At 39.4% G+C, this 24,561-nt stretch overlaps 1 protein-coding gene and 1 long non-coding RNA gene across 2 annotated transcripts in view; one reads left to right on the top strand and one right to left on the bottom strand.

Annotated features, from left to right (window-relative positions):
* Positions 1 to 24,561, top strand: part of NGFR (nerve growth factor receptor) — a 70,451-nt gene that overhangs the window by 28,543 nt on the left and 17,347 nt on the right. Inside the window, exon 3 of the mRNA XM_034415479.2 lies at positions 19,334 to 19,690. Within this exon, the coding sequence (XP_034271370.2) occupies positions 19,334 to 19,690 (357 nt within the window). The remainder of the gene's footprint in view (positions 1 to 19,333; positions 19,691 to 24,561) is intronic.
* On the bottom strand, positions 6,321 to 21,301 carry LOC117664531 (uncharacterized). The gene is made up of 3 exons (XR_004591091.3): positions 21,185 to 21,301; positions 8,033 to 8,104; positions 6,321 to 6,418 (listed from the first exon to the last, which is right to left on the bottom strand). It is a non-coding gene; the product is annotated as an uncharacterized LOC117664531 (long non-coding RNA).

Below are 24,561 nucleotides of genomic sequence, written 5' to 3'. Positions count from 1 at the left end.
CCATATTGTCTTGCCTTACCTTTGCTAACCTTTTTACTTTGGCCATGTCCACTGAGAGGGGTAATAGAACCTCAGATTTGCCAATTCAAGACAAGGAGCAGCTCAAAACCCTTAGTGTTCTTTTGAAATACATTAGCAATGAATTCAGTTGTCTAACTGCAAGAGACAGATCCTAATACTCAAGCTATCTCAAGGTTTGCAGGAGTTCAAATAGTGAGAATGTGTGTAACAGAATGGAATGTTTTGTAAGAGGTTACAACTGCCTGGCTGGTAACTATTCTCGTTTTGGAAGAGGATTTGGTGCTCACTTGTGACTTTCTTTTTGTAAATCTGCTGGGTGCTAATATTTGTATTATTTCCAAATTGTGAGGGGGGAAGTATCATGTATACCAATGGCAGTTTGAGAACTGCAGCTGAAAAATCATTTTCAGCTGTTTTAGAAATAAATATCTTTCTCTGGTTCAAGGTTAGCTGTCCTCGATGTGGGATGTAAAATTAGCAGAGGGCACTACTCCCAAATTTTCCTCTGGTATGAATTCAGAAGGTTTTGCCAGACTTCCTTTGCATGTCAGTTAAGGGCACAGCTAATAAAGAGAAGAGTCAGTTTGCTAATAGGAAATTTAGAAATGCATAATGATTATTTTTTCAGTGTGCATGTATTATTATAACTGGCATGTATGCAAACTATGAAACTCCTTAATTATATTTCCTGTAATTTCCCATATTTATGTTTATTATTTTAATGATGGAGAAGGGCATGGAAATTCAGGAGCAGAGATTGCAAAGACAGGAAAACCTCTCAGGTTGACGAGTGTTCAGTTGGAAGGGGGATGAGGAAGGGGAAGAAGAGAAGAGGATATTCTATCCTATCCTATCCTATCCTATCCTATCCTATCCTATCCTATCCTATCCTATCCTATCCTATCCTATCCTATCCTATCCTATTCTATTCCATTCCATTCCATTCCATTCCATTCCATTCCATTCCCTCCACTCCACTCCACTCTAGGAATAGAAAAGTTAAAAGAAAGATGTTCAAGGATAAGAGATGACCCTTAGAACTGTCATTGCAGTTGAGTAGGATGGTAGCAGCATAATTACCAAATGGAGCCATTCTGTTATAGAAGATAGGTGGCTAAGAAGAACCCTAGTGGAGCAGTGGTTAAATTGCAATATTGCAGGCAAATTCTGCACACAGCCTGGAGTTCGATCCTGATGGGGTTCAAGATTGACTCAGTTTATCATCCTTCTGGAGTCACTAAAATGAGCAGCCAGATGGTTGGGGACAATATGCAAGCAATGCTTTCTCACTGTAAACCACTCAGAGAATGCTGTAAAGTGCTATGGGGTGATATATAAATCTAAATGCTATTGCTATTGGTAAAGAAACAATAATAAGATAACAATGAAATGAATCTATTTTTTGGCACAAGCATTCCCCAGATCCCTAAAGCACAATAAAAGCACAAGCATTCCCCAGATCCCTAAAGTATTACATCAGCCTACTTTTTCTTTTTAATTCTATCAGGATGCAATTTCTGGGAACATTTAAATATTCCAAAGTAGAAGGTAATATTTGGAATATTATACAGTGATTTTAAGGACAATTAATCAGGACTTTCTGTCATCTTGTTACCCTTTTGGTTGTGCAGGCTTTATAGCTTTGATAGTTTTTATTGATTATGGGTCATTATATTGGTGTTGACTCTTAGCAACCACATAGATAGATTTTCTTCATGATGAACTATCCTTAATCTGGTCCTTTTTTTCTTCCAAACATGCATTAATCACCATTGATTGATTAATTGTATCCATCCACCTTTCTCAGCACAAGAGCCTTTTCCAAAGAACTAGGTTTTTGGATAATGTGTTTGAAGCACAATAATTTGAGCCAAGGTTTTTTGTGCCGCAAGTAATACCTCTAGTTTGTATGATGATCCATTTGTTTGTTTTATTGATGGCTATAGTATTCTCAAGAGTCTTCTGCAACACCAAAGTTCAAAAGTGTCAATGCCATTCTATTCTGCTTTTTCAAAGTCCAATTTGCATTTTTATCAAAACAGTTTGCAGATCCTTTGAATTTTGGCTACTGGAGATGTGTCATCAGCACAGATTATTGAACTTTCTTCCTCTCATTTTGAAACCATACTTGTTTTCTTCCAATTTCTCTCTCTCTCCCTCCCTCCCCCCCCCGTTCTTTCTCACACACACACACACACACACACACACACACACACACACCATGTAGACTGAATAAATAAGAAGAGTATCTTAGTCCAAACAGGAGATGGTTTGCTCTCTGGTCTAAAGCTCTGGTCTGTATATAGTTTTGTATGAGGACAATGAAGTGTTGTTTAATTCCTATTTTTCTAAACAACTTTAAGAGGTTCATGTAATTGAAACAAAATGTTTCTATAATCAATGAAGCACATATTGACTTCCTTGGTGCATTCTATGCTTTCTCAATTATCCACCATGCATCAGCAATAGTATCTTGTGTTCTGGAGACTTTTCTAAAGTCAAGATGAACATCTGGCATCAATTTTTCCATGTAAGGCTCTAACATGCATTGTATGATCCTAAGCACTATTTTAATAGCATGTGAAGTTAAGCACACTGTATGACAGTTTGCACACTTTGTTAAATCTTCCTTTTTTTTTTATTGGAATGTGGATTGAGTGATCCCCCCCCACCCCAAGTTATCATTTTTCAGATTTGTTGGCAAACCTTGGTTAGAACCTTTACTGCTTCTTATTCTTGGTTTTCCATCAATACCTACAGCCTTCTGACTTAGTAATGGCAGATTGCTGATATAACATCTTCTAAAGTTTCTTGAAAGTTATAATGGGTATAAAGGCTGACATAAATATGTAATATCATCTAAAGTATCTGGATGTTGACATCTCTACTGTATAGTATTTCAATATACTCCTTCAATCTTTCTCTGATCTTTTTGAATTACTTACTATCTGTCCATTGTTATCTTTCATTTTGAGACTGGAACCTGCTTGTGAGTTCAGAGCTCTTTTGGAAGATATTCCTAGTTTTTTCATGTCTGTTTCCACCAACAGTTGTAATACTGTTACTTGTCTCTTTTCACAGCTCTCTGAAATTCTGTGTTCTTTCTGGAGATGTTTGTCTGTCTTGGCTTTGGCTTCTTTTTTGTATTTAACAATTTCCACAGTTTATTTTTATATTTAGTTTGTCTTGACATGTAATTTGTTTTCTTCTTCTTCATCTTTGGTGGGTGTCTTTTCACATTCACTTTTGGTGGAACCACATACAGATCTAATGTCTAGAGATAGATCTGTGCATATGCTTTTTGGAACCTTATTTGTGTTCTGATTTCAACACCATGGAGTAACAACAACAGTCTCCAACTATATTATGGGGAGTAAAAGAAGAAATAGTATCCACCACAGGATGTGATTGGTTCAGGAGAAATCTTGAAGTCCTAGTTGAGGCATTAGAGGAAGGGGTTTCTTACCTCAATCTGATCTATAGGAACTCTTCATCTTACCATTTTGAATCCAGTTTCCTTGATGCAATTATTCCATTTGAAATAATTTGTGATGACCAATTGCCTGATTGGGATTGTATTTAATTGGCAGAATGATAATGTTGACTAGGGACTAGCAGAGGTTAGTTCAAATAGTTGCAAGGAGTCAACAATGACCCAAAGGCACATGCAGACATACACAGAGACACAGACACAAATACAAGGAAATGAGTATCTTATTTTGTTTTGGCCCTTCCCACTACTTTTTTTTAGAGCACAGCAGTGAAAAGCTGTTATCTTCACCCCCAGAGAAACCTTTGTACCCCTTCTTTAATTGAAGAGTGCAAAGATTGTATTGGGACACGCATACAAAGCATGTGTTCAGTCACTAAATTATAGCACTCCCCGTATCACAGAAGTCTTCCATGGTACTCTCAGAATCTCCTAATGGTTTTTTTAAAAAAAAATCTTCCAGCTGTTTAATGTTCCTTTCTTGCAATTTAGGATTCATTACTCCTTTCCCAAGAATTAACAAGGGGGGATTTGACAGAGGCTGCCTACGAGGGCAGGGACAAAGGCCATGCTCTCATTGATAGTGACAGCAAAGGGCAAGTTTAAATGAGCACCCAGCATGTTGTGATGGAAGCATTCAATCTGTAGAGTGACTTCTGCATCCTGCTATTCAGAAGAAAAATGGCTATTTCCCAAGAATGTCCTCAGGAGATCAGAGAGCTCATTAAGACTAATGTGGTACATTAAAAGGGAGAGCAAAATGGGGGTGAGTAGGCAGGGTCTTAGACTGGTCTGAAAGCAAGAAGGAAGGAGACAGATCATTGGTAAATTAAAACTGAACCCTTTAACACCCATGGGAAAAGTGGATCAATCCCTTCACTCAGTATGGTGGGCTGATGAAAGAAGGGCAAAGAAAAATGCATGGCACAATCATTGTCCATACTGAATCCAAAATGCTCCATATTTATTTGCCACCATAATTTGTCAATTGTCAATTGTGGTCTCAGAAATAGGGCTCGACACATTTTGAAAACTATTCAGAAGTGCCTCAGACTTTACCTTGCTAAAAGCTCTTCTCTGCTATGTATTAACACAGCCTGAGTTTCCACATGTGCCTGGAAAAGAAAGTTGTGGCTGCTTTAAGTGGTGCATGATCCCTCAGAATAGCCACAGCTATTTTTCAGGCTCGTGCAGGAGTCTGAAAAGAATTTAATAGCTTGAATAAATAATAGAAAGTGCTGTGCTCGTGAGAGGTTCCAAGTGCTTATTTTGAATACTGTTGGAACTGTGCCCATTCTAAAAGTGTTTTTTTTCTAAAGATGTTTGTGTAAGTGTGCATATACATATACATATATGCATGCACTTTAGCTGCCCAAATGGCACAAACATCTTCTAGCCAAGTAATTTTTCTGTGCGTTGGATTTTACTCAAATTGTGCTTAGAGTCACATGACACGCTTAGCTTTGTTAGTAAAACCCAATTTACAGTCTTAAGTGGGCTGGGTTTGCACAAAAAAACTAACCAAGAATAAAACTAACCAGCTTACCAGGTTGTAGATATAACTGTATCGTCTGATTAAGCAAATTTTGCATTCTTCACTATGGGAGCCTCTAATTTATAGAAGCAACAACAGATCCTTTATGCAAGAGAGAAGAGGCATGTCTTTGGAGCCCGGGGCAAACTTGGAATTTAGGGAGCGTGTGGCATGTGTGCTCACAAAATAGCTGCTCTGGAAGACTTACCTGTTTACAAAATGCCTCCCATGTTGGGCATCATCAATCCCAAATTCCTATTTATTGGGAGATGAATGAGTCCTTAGAAAGATGCTTTCTATACAATCTTTTGGGGATTTTTGTGAGAAGCACAGATATTCCAATAAATAAGTAAATACGTTGCTACCGGTAGAAGCTGGAGTTTTGCTTTGCTTCTTATTTTTAAAATTTTTTTAAACTAACAGCTAGGGCATCAAGGGAAGGGTTGGTTAGACATTACTTCCCTGACTCTCATGTTGCCTACATCTTTAGGAAGGGCACTGTATCTTTAAGGATTACTCTCTTAATTGAGTTCAGAAATTAGGCACTGGATTCTGGCAATGGCAATAGATAGGTCTGCACCAGATAAATATTCTATTTTAAGTGCAATATATTTGTGAGAAATTAAAATAAATAAATTAGGAATAAGTAATTGCATTTCAAAATCTTTTGATAAACCCTTACTTCAACCAGCACAGATTTTGTTAAAAATGTTTTACATGATCATAAAAGTTTATGATACCCACGTAATTCTCCACATTAGAAGGAACTTGGAAATTTTTTTTATTTTTAATTTTTTAATTTGATTTATATGCCGCCCTTCTCCAAAGACTCAGGGCGGCTTACAAGGCATTAAGCAATAGCCTTCATACTTTTGTATATTTATACAAAGTCATCTTATTGTTCCCACAATCTGGGTCCTCATTTTACCTACCTTAGAAAAGATGGAAGGCTGAGTCAACCTTGAGCCTGGTGAGGTTTGAACTTGCAGTAATTGCAGGCAGCTGATGTTAATAACAGTGCTTTAGTCTGCTGTGCTACCAGGGCTCCTGTATTGGTGGGAGAAAGGAAAAGGGCAGGTTCCTGAAGGGAAAGTAAATGATGGAAATGGATTCTGTCTTATATATATATATATAATTTAGGATCAAAAGTATTCAGTGGGTATTTTTCTGTTCCTACAGAAATCAGAGGGAGACTTCCAAGGCCAAGTACTTGTGCTGTAAATAATCATCCTGGATATCAATAAATGCTTATGTTCTGATTTCCTCACATAAAAGGCCAATTCTTTCAGGCTAGCCGGTGCCTGTGTTCCTATAACCTTTAAAACAACTGTTCCTTCTTCAGACATTTTGAGGGAATGATGGCATGGGGAATTCTGTGGAAAAAAAAGTAGACAAAGAAGTTGGAGATGTGGGACAGGTCAAGGAAAGATTGCTTTACATTCAAAACTAAATTCCCTGCAGAGAGCAACTGAAACCCAAGACACAGGAACAAAGCGGCAGGTCAGCAGAAAGTCAGCAATTTTGGCACTCTAATCTAATGTTTACATTGGACACCACCATATTAAATCTTTCCCATAACTAATGGACGGAAAACAGATGCAAGTCAGAGCATGATCAAACACGATCCTCCCGACTACCACCCGCACATAATATGGAGCAAAGGTGGCGATGGTGGAAGGCTGCCAGATTGATGTTATTTATTTATTTCCTTCTTTCTTAGTTAACATTTTTATAAGCATTGTTAAAAAAGAAGAACCCTATCAAATCTCAGAGAGTAAAAATAGGCTTAATGCTAAACCTCTTCAAAGGGCACCCAAAACAAAGAAGCCTTGATCTTAAATTTCTTCAAATGAATCAAAAGTTGGTTCATTCCTTCTAAGATGCCATGCATATATGTGGAGCCAACACTGAAACATTGAAGCCACTAAGATAGCTAGACATACGATATATATATAAATAGATGAGAGATAGATAGATGAGAGGGAGAGTGAGAGGGAGAGGGAGGAAGAGAGATGATAGATGATAGAGATAGATGATAGATAGACAGACAGATAGCATGCGTTAAAATTAAGCCCTACCCCAAAATATGGCCCTATTTAAGTGCATGTGTGGCCAGGCTTGCCGGAGTGGACAATGGCAGGCTTTTTCGGGTGGATGGCTACTAGTAGCTGGAATGACCATTACAGGTAGGCAAGGGTGTGTGAGGTGCATGAATCATGTCGCTTGATCTTTTCAGTCATGAAATAAGCAGCCTGGTAGCTAGGCGAGGCGCGTGGGTTGCGTCGATCACTCTTTTAGGCCGCGAAAGGAGCGGCCTGGTGGCCAGGCAAGGCACATGGGGGGAAAATTAAGACATCCCTCAAAAAGAAGGACTAGCCGTTTTTTCAGGGGTCAAAAGAAATAAGACCCAGTCTTATTTTCGAAGAAACACGGTACATATACATATACATATACATATACATATACATATACATATACATATACATATACATATACATATACATATACATATACATATACATATACATAATCATAACTGAATAGATCTGCCTGTTCATGGTTCACCACCAGAACAACTCTGAACAATTGAATTTCAGTTTCCTTGTCACTGTCTGTGACAATTCATTGTGTCATTTTAGTCCAAGTAAGCAATCCAGTAGGTTTGAGAAGACATATTTTATTACATAAATACAAAGTTTATGCTTGTGGTGAGGTGAGTGGCAAACAAATTTAATAAATCATAAAAACAAACAAATAATCTAGTTGGGATTGGTGGAAATTGAAGCTTAAAGCATCCGGAGAGCTCTAGATTCTGGGAATCCCCAGCCAGTATGTTGACTTCATAAGAAAAGAAATAAAAACGGATGGCAAATTGCCAGTCATAGAATGATGCAATCTGAAGGCTGAGAAATACTACTCTAATTGTCCTCTCACACATTTGCTGCATATTTAAGAGCTTAAAACTGAGTAGAATAGCAGGAACAGACCTGTTGGTCTCTTTACTGCCCTTGTGGTCCAAGCACCTTGTCCTTTAGTCTCCACTCATTCATCTGGAAGTTCTAAAGGAGAGTTAAAAATAAGTACAATCCACTACACAATCTAGGAATTTGTTTTATTAAAGGCATTAATTGTGTGAGAGCATGTTAGGGAAGATATGGGGTGCCAAGGTACAATGTATTATAAATCTTTATGTCTTCAAGCTAATGTCTGAACATGTTAGGATTTTTCGGTTCACTCCCATTCCCTCACATCTTGGTATCTTAGCCATTTGGTCTCTTGCTTAAGAATCCTATCTGGCATTCCTTTGACATTGTTAAAATTGTCTTTTCTAGAATTTGAGGTACCCAAGGATTCCAGCATTGCATCGTTACTTTCCCACAAATATCTCTTAAACAAATCATTATGCAGCCAACATGTACCAAAACACATTTTGCCACATAGTGCTGTTAATATTAAACGTGATGTATGGAACTGATAGGGACTGTTGTAATTTTAGATGAATTTTGCTACAGTTGTAAATAAATGTATAAACCAATAGGCGTATGTACCAAAGTCTTAGTTTTTTGGCTGCAGAAAAATATCACTTCGCATCACTGATCATGCAGCTAGACTGATTTTCATTGAGTAATTTGCATTGGAAAGCTTTTCCATGACACTTGAAAAAAAAACAAACACATTATCCTATTAGGCACATTTAATGAGAAAACATTTCCTCTCCCTCTCTGTCTTATTTTTATATATATATTCAGAAAAGCTGTATATTAGAATCCAATTATATTTACTCTTTTCAAATATCTGTAATTTGTCTCAGGAAAGTGTTGCTGGAACCTTTTCTTTGATTTGTAGAGACCAAGCAAGTGTTGTTTTCATGCTTTTTTTCCTGTTTATTTTTTTTATATTCCACCTTTACTGCATTATTTTTATAAATAATTCAAGGTGGTGAATCTATATAATATTCCTTCTTCCCTCTATTTTCACCACCATAACAACAAACCTGTGAAACAGGTTGAACTAAGAGACAATGACTGTTCCAAAGTCACCCACTTGGCATCTGCATTCTGTTAGATCAGGGGTGAAATCCAGCAGGTTCTAACAGGTTCCGGAGAACTGGTAGCGGAAATTTTGAGTAGTTCAGAGAACTAGCAAATACCACCTCTGGCTGGTCCCAGAGTGGGAGGGGAATGGAGATTTTGCAATATCCTTCCCCCAGGAATGGGGTGGGAATGGAGATTTTGCAATATCCTTCCCCTGCCATGCCCACCAAGCCACACCCACAGAACTGGTAGGGAAAATTTTTGAATTTCACCCCTGTGTTAGATGCTCTCCATTTTGCTCACTTTATTTGGATTTTCTCAATGTGAGTATTTTTGACATTAAAGTTACTTCATCCTTTTTTTTGAGGTATCTCTTTGATGTGTCCTTAAATGGCTACATTACAATCATGGGAGTCATCCAACCATATCTCAGTTACACCTATAACCTCTCTGTCCACCCCCCCCATCCTTCACCTCTACCATACACACACCACATTCATTTTGTCTGAGCTTGAAAACTCAGAAAATCTGATTAAAAACTGGATTGGGGAGCACCCAAGATTTCCAGGACTCTAGGCTACATTGGAAAGTCAAATGCACCAGAGAAAAAGACAACCGTTGCTGTTGAAATGAAAACCGTATGAACTTGTTCATGAAGTCTTCAAGGATCAGGCTTAATTGGAAGGAGACATTACCATTTCAGACTCATCTTATTAATTTCTCATATCTTATACTGTGCATAAATGGCTATAGAGAGAGTTACTGAAGGCCTTGAATATTAAACTCCAGGTTTTCCTAGCTATTTAATTATGAGGTTTTTAGGACTCCTTGTAATTTCCCTATTTTTGCCTCAGTACCTCCTCTTAAGCTACTCTCTCCATCCTGCTCTGGTTTAAATTTGAAGGATTTTTTTAGGGCAGGTGGACTTTGCCTCCAACAAATAATTTTTCCCAGTCCTTCTCCATCTTTTGTTGACCACATATATAAATTTATTATTCCTTAATAACATAACTGGCAAGAGAAAAACTTGAAATAGCTTAGAAAGAACTGAGTTGCTTCATCAAATCCATAAATACTTTTCAGACAAAGTTTCTTTAGCTGAAGTTCTTTCTTAACCTCCTGATTTGTTTGCTTAGATGGGAAGAAGAGAAACATTTTGCATAGATTAAGGTCCATTGCAATTCAAATGGATGTAAATTGTGAAGTGGCTGGGATGGGCAGTCAGAACTGGATTCAAATAATATTGTATTAAATCTGTCCTGAAATTTCTCTTGTTTTTTCTTTGTGTGAAAGAGGCTCCTATTTTTCTTATTCTTAAGGGGCTTGATAATTTATTTTGAATTTCTTCTAGTGCTATTTTATTGTTGGGAATGGTGAATGTCACTGCTGTTGATATGATTCGTTTGGTTTAAAAATTTCCATCCTTTCCTTCTTCCTCAATGTGAAAGAAACCAGTGAGAGGATTTGCCTCAGGAGGTCTTTCCTTAAGACTTATTAGAAATGTGAGAATTCAGGAAGAGATCAGCAGACCACTGAAGAGATTTCACTGCAACCTCTAATCAACCATCAGGCTTCCACTCTTCAGAACCTTTGGATTCAAATGAAGCTGGTAAATGTAAGACCTATGATATAAGATTAGGGAAACTAAGACAGGATTAATCCTATTAAAATTCATCAGCTATTTTTATCCTGTAATTTATTATTTTATTTATTTTATTTTATTTTTAAATTTATATACCGCCCTTCTCCCGAAGAACTCAGGGCGGTGAACAGCCAAAGGTAAAAACACAAAATACAAAATTTAAAAGCAATTTAAAATAAATTAAATAATTTGGCCCAACAGTTTAAATACCCCATTAGAATTCAGAATAAAATTAAACAATTTAAAAATTTAAAAATTAGGTCAGCCCGGCTTGGTGGAATAAGAAAGTCTTTAGGGCCCGGCGAAAAGTTTGTAAGTCCGGGATCATCCGTATCTCCGGGGGGAGCCTGTTCCAGAGGGTAGGTGCTCCCACAGAGAAAGCTCTCCCCCTGGGGGCCACCAGTCAACATTATTTGACCGACAGCATCTCGAGGAGACCCTCTCTGTGGGAGCGTACTGGCCGGTGGGAGGCTATCGGCGGCAGAAGGCGGTCTCGTAGATATCCAGGTCCAAAGCCATGGAGCGCTCTAAAGGTGGTAACCAACACCTTGAATCGCACCTGAAAGACCACCAGAAGCTAGTGCAGCTCACGCAGGAAAGGTGTTACATGGGAGCGCCATGACACTCCCATAATCACCTGTGCGGCCACATTCTGGACCAGTTGGAGCCTCCGGATGCTCTTCAAGGGGATCCCCATGTAGAGAGCATTACAGTAATCCAGGCGGGAAGTGACGAGGGCATGAGTGACTGTGCGCAAGGCGTCCCGATCCAGAAAGGGACACAACTGGGGAATCAGGTGAACCTGATAGAAAGCCCCCCTGGCCACGGCCATCACATGTTCTTCTAAGGACAGCTGTGCATCCAGGAGGACACCCAAGTTGTGAGCCCTCTCCGCTGGGGCCAACAACCCGCCCCCAATCGTCAGAGATGGCACCAACTGATTATATCGGGACGCCAGAAACCACAGCTACTCCGTCTTGGATTGATTGAACTTGAGCCTGTTTCTCCCCATCCAGATCCGCACGGCCTCCAGACACCGGGACATCACGTCAAGGGCATCATTGGGATGGTCCGGGGTGGAGATGTACAGCTGAGTGTCATCAGCATACTGATGGTACTGCACCCCGAAACCACGGATGATCTCACCCAGCGGCTTCACATAAATGTTGAACAAAAGGGGTGAGAGGACCGACCCCTGTGGCACCCCACATATAAGGCGCCTCGAGGTTGACCTCTGACCCCCCGTCAACACAAACTGCGATGGGTCAGAGAGGAAGGAGGAGAACCACCGCAATCCGGTGCCCCCCACCCTTAACCCCTCCAACCGGCGCAGCATGATACCATGGTCAATGGTATCAAAAGCCACTGAGAGGCCTAATAGGACCAGGACAGAGGAACAACCTCTGTCCTGAGCCCTCCAGAGATCATCAACCAATGCGACCAATGCCGTTTCCGTGCTGTACCTACGTCTGAAGCCCCACTTGAATGGATCAAGATAAACTGCTTCATCCAGGTACTGGGGGAACTGTCGCGCAACCACACTCTCAACCACCTTCGCCACGAAGTGGAGGTTGGAGACTGGACGATAATTTGCTAAAACAGCTGGGTCCAGGGAGGGCTTCTTGAGGAGGGACCTCACCACCACCTCTTTCAAGGCGGCGAGAAAGTAACCCTCACTCAAAGAAACGTTGATAATCCTCTGGAGCCAGCCTCGTGTAACCTCCCGGGAAGCCAGCACCAACCAGGAGGGACACGGGTCCAGTAAACATATGGCCGTGCTAAGTCTACCCAGAATCCTGTCCACGTCTTCGGGAGTCACCGGGTCAAACTCCTCCCAGATAACACTCTCAAGACCTGCCTCCATCACCCCACCTGCATCTACCCAGTCAGAGTCCAAGCCTTCCCGAATCTGAGCGATTTTGTCATGGATAAAGAAATCCATAACATGATATATTAAATATATATTAAGAAATAGTTTAGAAATAATACTAGAGAAAAAAATTAATGTGAGCACAAATGAGAATATGCTTGGAATGAAAACTGTCTGAAAAAAGACAAAAGATCAGGCCACATGGTTATTCTCCTGCCTCTTCTGAAAAGAATCATTGTGCCAGCCCCCATCACATCTCCTGGGTCTTTCTTGCCTTGTATAAGACAAATGGAGATACAAAAAAAATGTCCTGCAGATACTCAAATTCATTTCCAAGTTCATGTTTGAACATTCACTGATAGACCCTTGGGCTTCTTCCAAATAAATAAATGCAACAATGTTTTACTCATGATGAGAATATCAGACAAACCATCCTTTTCTTTGAAAGAAACATTGGAAGTGATCTGTCTAATTCTTCAACTGAATTAGAGCTGAAGGAAAAATATCAGAAGAATGTTTCTGCATGGACCTCTTTTCAACTGAATACTCCTCAGAAGCTATTGAGACTAAGGACCAAATTCTCTGATCAATCTATGCAGTTGCAATCAAAAAGAGTATCTCTTGGTAGTGTTGTTCCTTCTGTGACATCAAAAATATACAGGGTTCTTTAGAGGCCTGATCCTAGCAATAGACATTTAGTGCTGCCCAACCTCCAGCTCTCCGCACCTGTGAAATCGGAGAGCTTCTGCTCTTGTTTTCTATGTAGGCCGGCTCACTGGAGCCAAAGCAAAATCATAATGCATTGTTTAACCTTGTCTGCTTGTGTGCTGAGTTCCTTCCACTAGTTTAACTCCCCATTAAATCATAATATATGTCTTCTTTAGGCAGTAAAATGCACTTTTATAATACTCAGTGGTGTATGATTCATCCTATGAGATCTTTGTGAAGGAATTGGGTCAATTTTATTGATATGAGCAGATGATAACTGTGCAGCAATTAATAGCAAGTGAATTTTGCCTTCCAAACATAGTTACACAAAGTCCAACCTATCTTCCCCCCTCCTTCAGGACTCACGAGATACTGCTTAATTTGAGACCTGAAGAGGCAAGCAAGGAATACACTTAGGAAAGGTGACAGATAGTAGCTTTCTTGAAAGTATGTTCAACTGCATCAATCAGAATAGAGCTGTTTTAGGTACTTTGGAGGTCTTCTAATCCAACCCTCTGCTCAACCCTCCTATATCATTTCAAACAACTGACTGTGCAGTCTTTTCTTAAAAACCTCCAGTGATGAAGCACCCACAACTTCTGAAGGCAACTTCTGTTCCACTGGTCGATTGTTCTCACTGTTAGGAAGTTTCTCTTTAATTCCAGGTTGCTTCTCTCCTTGATTAGTTTCCATTCATTGTTTCTTGTTTTGCCTTCTGGTGCTTTGGAAAATAGGTCAATCCCCTCTTCTTTGTGGCAGTCCCTCAAATATTGGAATATTGATGTCACCATCAATTAGAATTATCTTATCCTTATTTAGCATGATAATACTGGATAGTTTGAAAAGAGTATAAAATAGTATGTCTCAAGCAGAAATGTCTTGGTCCTAATTTATAATGTGGGAATCTATTTAAATGCATTGATCTGGCAATGATTTATTAGGACTGAACAATTGCCATAAATCAAGGATTCTACACTTCAGAGGATCTGAATCGTAGGTATCTTTGATTAAAAAAAACAGCAACATATGAGAACATGTCCCAGTGTCCCACCCTCTCATTCAAATCTGCTGGTTGGCTGCCTAGATTTCTTTTTCTCCCTCTGTTCTTATTCTTCTCCTAAAAAGAAGGGAAACTGAGAATGACAGAGTAAGTGGAAAGAATTGTCTGAAATCCATGGTTATCTCTCAGACTTGAAAATACCACTGAGTGATGATTATTCCAAGTTAATGCTATGGACTGAAAATGGTGCAAAAAAAAGGACAAATAATCGGGCTCAAATTACCATATTTTGGATACATGAAGACCTAACCTTTTTGAAAGCCTATAATTCTGGGAAAGGTGGAAGGAAAAACAGGATGGCCAGAAGTATGATGGATGGACTCAATTACAGTGACAAGAGATCCATTATTAGAAGATCTGCAGGACCAAGTTGGAAACAGGTTATCTTAGGGAAAATCTATATGGTCACTAAGAGCTAGCTGTCTTGATTGCACATAATCAATCATTCATACATGACTATCCAACAGTAAAATTTATGGAATAATTAGCACTTAATAGCAAGTAAATAAGTATGGAATTCCATTTCCAATTTCTGGAAACAAATTTATTAAATTTTATGGGAATTGCTATTGCACTGTAATAGCCAATGTGCATATAAAATCAAAGAACTTGATTAATATTTATGGGGTTTTAGCTTAAGGAAAGAGAAGTTGAATAAAGGATAGCCTAATATAATTGTATATAATACGTTACACATGTGAACAAAATGGATGTGATTCATGTTAGAACTCAAGGTCAACCCAATGAAATTGAATATTGGGAGATTTAGGACAGATTAAAAAAGAAATTATTCTTGAAGTAATGCACAGCCAAATTGTGGAATTCATTACCAAGAGAGGTAATGATGCAAAAATAGAAGATCAGACCAGTTTATGGCTGCTAAATTTATTAATGCCTGTTAGTCACGTTTTCTACATATTATACCCAGTTTTGGAGAGTTAGCTTATAATACCAGTTATTGGAAAATGCAAGATCCAATTATGTGTTGCTTGAAGTCTTCCTATGGGCATCTGGCTTTCTTTGTGAGATCTTTTTCTTCAGTCCAAAATGTTGTTATGTCATAATGTTCAGTGTAGAGCATGAAATAAGCCACTGAATACTTCATTACTCTAAAGCAGTGATGGCTAACCTTTTTGTCATTGTATGCTGAAAGTGTGTGTGCACGTGCGCAACAGCGCATGCGTGTGCCGACACCCATAATGCAATGCACCCTCTGCGCATGCGTGCATGAACCCCATGCATGCACCCCTACCCTGTGCATGCACCCTAGCCCTCCATGCATGCACCCTGCCACCGCACTCCCACGCTCTGTTCTGGGCCTGGAAAGCCTCCTGCACCAACCTGGAACCCAAGAAGTAGCCACCCGGAAGTAGCCCGGGTGGCTACTTCCGGCCAGTTGCTCCCCTGTGCCCGCCTTCCTGCCTGCCTTGCTGCCCATACAAGCTGTAATTAATTCATGCAATTCATACCAAAAGAGGTGATGGTGGTTTCAATGATTTAAAGTTTGTGTGGGGAGTAGGAATAGGGAAATATTAGGTTTTATATTTAAATAGAATTTCTGTGTTATTACAACCCTTTTTACTACTTTTTTCTGTGGGTTAAGACTTAAGGTATTTTCAAAGATATTCTGAGGGTAGAAACTAAACAATAGTGATGGGAAAGTGCTTTGGTCTGGGAAAATTAAAATCATGCTACTTTTTATTTTACCCCAAAAAGGCCAAGAAGAGATTAGGAGCATTAAAGTGCAGGAGGTCTGTGGTTCCTTCAATTAAACATGATTGTATTGTAAAAAAACAAAAAAACTGTTTGAATTGACCTACTAGAATCTTGCTGTTTGAAGTGAAAAAAATGGGAAGAAAAGGCAAACATTTTCCACTGAACTGATTACCTGTTATTATTTTTTGTCAACAAAACATTTCTGAACTTTGATTTAAATAAGTCTAAACAGTTTGTAACATGTAGCTTCCTGTTTTGCAATCTTCAGGTCCCAGGGATCAAACTGCCAAATTTTTATGAGAAAAAAAATGCCAAGGAAGAGAGGTGAATGTTTAGCGCTACTTTTCAGTATGGAAAAACATGCATAACTGAAAAAAGTTGCTTCTCTTGAAAACCAAGCCACTCTTCAGTGTCAGGCCTACAAAACCCTTAGAAATACTAACCAGTCAAGCTTCAGTGATACCATGGAATACCTGCATCCATTCTAGCCTCCTTCAAATAAAACAACTTGCTTGATTAACCTCAGCCTCAATCTTGAACTACAGAGCAGTTGCTTGCTCTGTAAGCAAACAGAGCAAATCTTTGGGAATAAGAGACTTTGTGCTAACATTGCTAATTATACAGCCCTGTCAACTTGTCTTAGCCCAGACAAAATTATAGTGGATCCCTTCTTCCTTTTCTCTAGCCATAAACCTTTTCTTCAGAATGCATTTTCATCCAGTTCTTGAACAGGGAAAAAACTATAGTTTCATACCTAAACTCTAATCTGTGTTTACAGAATAAAAGAGGTTGATGAATACATCTATCCTTATATACCCCTTACATCTGTGGGATAATTTTAGGGCAATGGTTGGTGGATTTCTTTGGGTTTATTTCTGCCCAGCTACATGTGGTGGGGTAGGCTTGGGGAAAGATGGGCAGCATAGGATGGACGATAGATAAGAGAGAGAGAGAGAGAGAGAGAGGATAGATAGATAGATAGATAGATAGATAGATAGATAGATAGATAGATAGGGATGGATGGATGGATGGATGGATGGATGGATGGATGGATTTTGAAAAAGGTGGGAGAGTATCAGGGATGAAACAGCAGGTTGCTAATGCATGGGTACTTCATCACAATAATTTGTTTCTGGCTGCCACACAGCACAGGCCTACTGGTCTTCTGGAAGGAGGACTTGTGAGGAGCATTAGATGTACTCCTGCCTCTCCCATTTCCTCCAGCTCTATCTGTAACTCATCACTTGGGCCAGACACTAACCAAACTCTTGTCAATTTCTCTTCAGCCCTCAACTATCTCAAATGCTAGGCACAATGAGAAACCAAAGACTCCCTGTGCAACTTATGGAAAATTTGGATAGGGAAACTAGCACTCCTTCCCCATGATAAAAATAGTAAAAAGCACAACCAAACAATTTTTTCTTGTAAGAAGCAACAGCAGAAAATTGGAATGTACTCATTTGGAACAGAACCAGCAATTTACAGTTGGCAGAACCTGCCCTTTTCTTGGTTAAAATCTATCTCCCATGCAGGTGGTGTGCACCTGTTTTCCTCTAAACAGATTTAACCATCGGAGGTCAGATGTCTCTGTGGAAACCAGGTGTATGATCTCTCTCGCTGCCCAACCCAAAATGGCCATGGAGAGCAAGCCTCAATGACCAGAGGGGAAGAACTGCTATAAGTATCCGAGGAAAGCTGCATAGATCTTAACACTTGACCTTGTCATCATCACCATAAAGGTTTATTAGGCTCAGACTGGCTTTCTTTGGGAGAAGAAGCCATATTTTTCCCTTTTTAAATCTTCTGCTAAAGCAGGAGTGAGCAAGCTGAGTCTTTAAAACCCATTTTTGCATCTCTTTTTTGCAACTCTTAAAGCCTTTTCCATTGGTGGTATAAATGCTAAATTGTGCCATGTTTTCCAGTTTTTAGATTAAATTTATGTAAGTGACAAATAACTAAGGCCATGGTGCATTTGGAAATCTGAGAGCATGTGATGCAGAGGTGAAATGCTGCCGCCTCTACCTGGCGCGCTGCAGCCAGTAGTGCCAGCAGCGGGTAGTTCGGAGAACCGGTAGCGCCGGTGGAGGAAGGCTCCACCTCTGCCAATCTGGGATGTTGTCACATCCCAGTTTTGACCATCTGTGCATGCGCAGAAGGCTTTGCATATGCGCAGATGAGGGTGCACGTGCATATCAGCGAACCCATAGAAAAAGGTAAGTACATTTCACCCCTGATGTGATGGATGCAGAATGATTAATCGCATCATTTGGAAAGTCATGGCGATGATGTTAGAGAAATAGTTAAAAAGAAGTAACATTTGATAAAGTATAGTTTCAGGCAAACTTGTTGCATATGTTTCCTGGCCTGGCCTACCGCAAAAGTTTGATCAATCACGAAATACCCATTTATAGAACGTGAACTTGTTCCCAAGATACGTGCTATCATTCTGTGGGATTTTTAGAAGGTCAACTTGATAGACATTGTGAGAAGTGTTTAAGTTGCCCAAGGGATCCACATTACTTCCTTGGACATAAGCCCAAAAGAAAACAAATATCTTCCCCAATTTTGCATATGCAGTTTTGCCACCTACATGATGGAATCATGATTGGTATTACCGTCCCATCTATTTCAGCCCTTGACTTCCCCACAACTATTGTGCACTATTGTGGAGGCCTTCAGCTTTCCCTGGGGTTGCCTATATTTATTTTAGTTTAGTTTAGTTTAGTTTATTGAATTTCTATACCGCCCTTCTCCCAAAGGACTCAGGGCGGTGTACAGCCAAAAATAAAACCATGACAATATAAAAATTAAAAGCAATTTAAAACAATTAAATAAATTGGCCAAAAAACTCTTAATAAAACAACCCATTAAAATAGTAAAATGTTATTATTTACGCCAGCCCTGCTTGTTGGAATAATAATGTTTTCAGGGCACGACGAAAGATACGAAGGTCGGGAATCCTACGAATCTCCAGGGGCAGCTCATTCCAGAGGGTAGGGGCCACCACAGAGAATGCTCTCCCCCTGGGAGTAATCAGCCGACATTGCCTAGCTGACAGCACCCCGAGGAGCCCCTCTCTGTGGGAGCGTACCAGTCGATGGGAGGCTATTGGTGGCAGAAGGTGGTCTCGTAAATACCCAGGTCCCAAGCCATATCTGGGTGAAAGGAGCCCATGGTGGTCAAATGGAGGGTGCTCAACTCAGTCATTTGCTAACACACCTCTCAGTTTACTTGCTTTGACCTTCCAATGTTTTACAGGCATCAGCTATTCAGACACAGTGAGTGCCACTGAGCCATGTAAGCCCTGTAAGGAGTGTGTGGGCCTGGAGAGCATGTCGGCTCCTTGTGTGGAATCGGACAACACCATCTGCAAGTGTGTCTATGGCTTCTACCGGGATGAGAACAATAAATGTAAAAAGTGCCGCATCTGTGAAATAGGCTTTGGACTTGTCTATCCTTGTGGGGAAAATCAGAACACATTATGTGAGAAGTGCCCGGCGGGGACATATTCTGATGAAGCCAACCATGTGGACCCCTGCTTCCCTTGCACAGTGTGTGAGGAGGATGAGATCACTGAGGAGGACTGTACTGCAACATCAGATGCCAAGTGCAGAGGTAATTATACATTCTTAAAATGGCGGCGGTGGGGAGAAGATGGAGCTAAACAATGTGCATAATCCTGCTATGGAGCAGCAGAGATCCTGCCCCTGCCTAGCAAATATTCAGAAATAGGCAACTAGCATTAGTGCTTCAAGCAATGAGGTAGGGATAAGGGTTCAGCAAAATGTCCTTTGGATAATGTTCTTGATTCCCCCCCCCCCCGCCCGCCCCCAGGCTGTCCTGGTTTTCTCCCAGTACAGTCCTGGGTTGTTGTTTTTTTCCTCCATCACTCTTTAATAGACACAGTTAAGGAAAGGAACATGTTGATTTGTTCTTTTCTTTTTCTTGCTGTTGAAAAACAAAATGAACGGTAGAGCCATTTGGAATGATCAGCTACAAGGAAATTCTGATGGTCCCAAGTGGGAGGATGGGGCTGCCCAGTGGGTGAGCCAGATCAAAACTAGTTTAAGATAAAGAACTTTAAGAAAAGAAGCAGTCAGGGGCCTTCCCCCCCGCCCCCCCCCCAGCAGCAGTTGAGCAAGCATGCAAGCACGCAAGTCCCTAGTTCAAGTTTCTCTCAATGGTGAGGTGGTTATCTTTCTTTCTTTTGCTTAGCAATTATTTCTAAATAAACTTCAGCATTTTGAATGAGAAAAATATGAAATTTGTGCAAAACTATGCCCCTTTTGTGACTTTCTCATGATGATACCTTTATTCCTGGCATGATCTGCATCCAAATATAGATGGATAGATAACCTTTATTGTCATTTTTTTACTGTGGGCAAAGGTGGGACTGGCACTCACAGTCTCCTGCTTTCTAGGCCAGCACCTTAACTAGTACAACAAATATCAGAATTCCTGAGCACATGAGATCTTGACATACATGTGCATATAAGGAAGATTGAGAATGGTGCTGTAAAGTGAAATAGCTTAAGGAGCTATTGAGCAACTCCTTTCTTCCTCTATATCAGTGATTCTCAACCTTGGAAGCTTGAAGATGGGTGGACTTCAACTCCCAGAATCTCCTAGCCAGCGCTGCTGGCTTGCAAATATTGGGGGACAATATTTGCAAGGAACCTCATAGTGAGATCATGGATTTCACTCAACATTGTGCTAATATTTCTCCTAGTGTAGTGCAAAGGAAGTTAACAGTCCCTGATGTCTTTTGTTCCTGATTATTCAAAAATTCACTCTCAGGTTTATGTTTCGGCTGGATAAACAAATCAAATCAGAAGTGGAAACATATTGTGTAGTTGCACAAATGTACGCAAAGATTTGTAACCAATGACATGCCCAATTCAACCTCCACTGATGAGAGGTGACTATGATTACAATTTTCCATTTACAATTTTAATTTTTTTAGTACGTTCATGAAACTAAAGCATATCCCCTTCCGAGTCCCTCCTTCCCAGATATTATCACTCTCCCATCATCTTTCTTTTCCTAAAATACACTGAAATAAACAAAAACAAAATCACCCAAGATGCATTCCTCTTTTGGGGAGCTTACCAAATAGTTCCATGTTAACTATCAGAAGAGGAGCATGGTAGTTAGGATGCTGGGATGGAGGTTGGCAAGCCCGTGTTGGAGAACCGAGTTCTTCTGTGGGGTGGGGTTGAACTTCCATCCTTCGCTTCAACATCTCCAAACATGAACGGAGTCCCCAACAAGGCATCCTGCAGGCAACGGTGATGTCACCAGCTAATTCTTTCACCCTGGAAGTTTCTTGGTGCTTCTGACATAAATGCAAACTATCAGAATTGTTCTCCTGTGGGCAGAAGCTGAAGCCCATCCTTTAATATAAACATAGAAGCAGATTTGTTTTGCTTAATCCATAGAGGGATGAGTTTTCCCTGTGACTGATAACACACAAACAGAAATCAACCTGCTCTCTTCTTGCTTCCTAAGTATGTCTTGACTTGCAAAAGGTAACAGGTAAAGCTTTCTATGGCAGGGAGATCAACAGAATCTCTTGCTATTTGCTTCAGGGAAAATGGCAAACTGTACTGTAATAATAGGGTGCAATTCTGAATTTAGCAACCAGTGCCAACATTAGAATTGGAGGACTGTTTGAAAACATATTCTTAAAAGACATTCCCCATTTGATTGGGCCTACTGTCATTACTACTGCACATATGACCTCTCCTTGTTGGTGCAACCTCTTTCATTGTTTGAATGATAGGCTAAGGCTAATAGACACTTGTCTGCCTCCTCCTCCTCCTCCTCCTCCTCCTCCTCCTCCTCCTCCTCCTCCTTCTGGAGGCTAAAACATATGAAGGACAGTTACAGGAACTTGGCAAGGCTAGTTTAGTGAAGAGAAGGACCAGGGAAGACATGATAGCAGTGTTCCAATATTTGAGGGGCTCTCTCAGGAGGGGGTCAAGATATTTTCTAAAGCACCTGAAGGCCAGATAAGGAATAATGGATGAAAACTGATCAAGGAAAGATTCAACCTAGTTGAATAATAGCATGGAGAAGATTGGACCTGGATCAATAGTGGATTCTCTTCTGAAATGTAGATGGTGGCTCTGGCATGGAAATGACTGTACAGTTTTTGATGCTGGTACTCTTGGCAAATCCCACTTTCCCCTTTTTTTCTCAACCATTGAAAAAGAGCCTATATATTAAATGTGCCATCTTCTGTGTAATCTTAGCTATGTCCAATTATCTAATGCTTGCTTATTAAGTCATTAGAATATTTATTGAGATTCTCAGAATTCCAACGGTTATTTGATGTGTTGTATTTCTCATAGTGGAAAGCAAAAATTTGACAGTATAATACAGAGCATGGAATCCAATCTCTTTTGCTTGGCAACATTTCTATTAAAAAGATAGGAATTGCAATATGAGATTGATTTCTTGTCATCCCAAGCCTTCACGCATGGCCCACTTTGCAGAATAGTAGCAAGTAGAGTTATTATCAAAGTACAGATATCTGCATATTTTATTTATGGAAGAAAGAGCAATGGGAAATGGGTAGGGCTGATTTGCAGAAAAAGATAACAAGGAGAAATGGCTAAGAAATACCTCTTCAACGTATCCCATTCTTTAGATTTATTTTGAGGCTGTAGAAGTTGAACTTAATAAAATAGACACAAGACAAACAAACAGAAGATGAAGATAATCACCTACCACTGTTCTCATTTGTGCTAGTGTGGTTTAATTGTTTGTAATTCAATGTCTGAACTTAGCCATTGTGGTTTTGACATCCAGGCTTGGTGTGAACCGAGCCAAGTGTGGTCTCTCCAGTAAAGCATGAGTAAAGAAGAGTTTTGAATTTGAGCCATGGGGAAAAATCAAATCTGACTTAAAGAAACCAAACAAAATTACAGTTCTATGCCCACTACTGTATCTGAGAATAAAACAATTGTGTTTATACGATAAATGCCAGAACTGATGTGGTTTGATTTGCAAGCTGGTTCTGATCCCAGCTGAGCAATGGAGTTCCTGGACAGTCTTCAACAAGCTTAACCTTCCCAGTGTTTGTTATGCTGATCCTTTTTTCAAGATTGCTATGAAGGTTTCTGGCACTCCAATTTCACTGATTCAGATGCAACAACTCCAATCTGAGAAACAGTGCTACTACAGACAGATATAAATCTTGTCCCAGCCCACTTTCTCTTTTCCCTTCTCTTCCTTCACGGCCGATATTGACAATATGACTCCTCAGGGTAGCAGTCAGAGTAACAGTGGGATCCGAACTTATTAAAAGTATTTTTTTAAAAAAGAAGGCCAAAATCTTTTTATATAATGATTTTGGGTTAAGTGCATGAACAAAAAGAAAATATAAATACAGCTATACAACAATATCATCAGTATTTGTGAAATTGTATAACTTCAAAAATAAGAATGAAAAAGGAGGAAGAAGAAAACAGTGGGGCTAAAAAAATAAGTTGTAAATAGAACTCAAAAAATTGACCATATTTCTTAGCTATATCCAAAGAGAACAAATGGATTTATAGCATACAATTTGTTTACTTAATTTCTATTGAATTTTTATTTCACTTTCATTTTGACTTACGTTGACCTACAGCAGCTAGAACATCTATGTTAATATAACAGTAATGCAGAGTTACACGTTCAATCCTTGTTGTTGTAGTTCCAAATACTACAATATTAGGATAAAATAAAATAAAATAATATGAATCGTTATTCTAGCTTTTGAATTACATTTCCAGAGCAAGGTGATTCTAACTATGCTTTATTGAAAAATTTCCGAGGTGTCCTGTATCCACAAACATTTCTGTTGTTTTAACATTCTAAGATGATAAAAGATTAATTTCACATTATTTACAGTGATCTTCTATGAATTTACAGAGATGAGACATGACGCCTGTTATTTATGTGATGCACAAATAACATAAATATCAATTTCATCACTTTTCTTCAGCTTTTTATAAAAATGGGGTTTTGGCTTAAGACTATTAATTTTTCCAAAACCTCTAATTACTGTATAAGGCAGTGATAGCATCTGGATTAAATAAACCAAATAACAAATGATTAAACTGAATATACTTCCAAGAACATTCTGAGTTCAATAAAACTTTTTAAAAATTTTATGTTAAAACAGTTTCCTTGAAACTAAGGTGATCCTGATTAATTATGTTGTGACAAAGCCAGTTTATCACAAGCATTGTTTAAAATACTTAATTTAAATTTCTGAGGGGTAATATTTGCAACCAAGTAATTTTCATCTATGCTTTGCAACATTAAATGTAGATATTGAAGATATTAAATATGGATATTGAAATAAAATACAAACAAATTCTCAGTGTAGTATTGGCCAGTGGGTTTAAGTAATAAATCTTGGTTGAACTAAAGAAGACTTGAATATTGAAGTTCCTACTGCCAAAACCCAAAGCTGAATTAAATGCTAATGATAATGC

This window comes from Pantherophis guttatus, chromosome 4, assembly GCF_059756535.1.
Source record: "Pantherophis guttatus breed Tessera chromosome 4, ASM5975653v1, whole genome shotgun sequence".
Taxonomy (NCBI): Eukaryota; Metazoa; Chordata; class Lepidosauria; order Squamata; family Colubridae; genus Pantherophis; species Pantherophis guttatus.
This window is presented reverse-complemented; position numbering and strand designations above follow the sequence as displayed.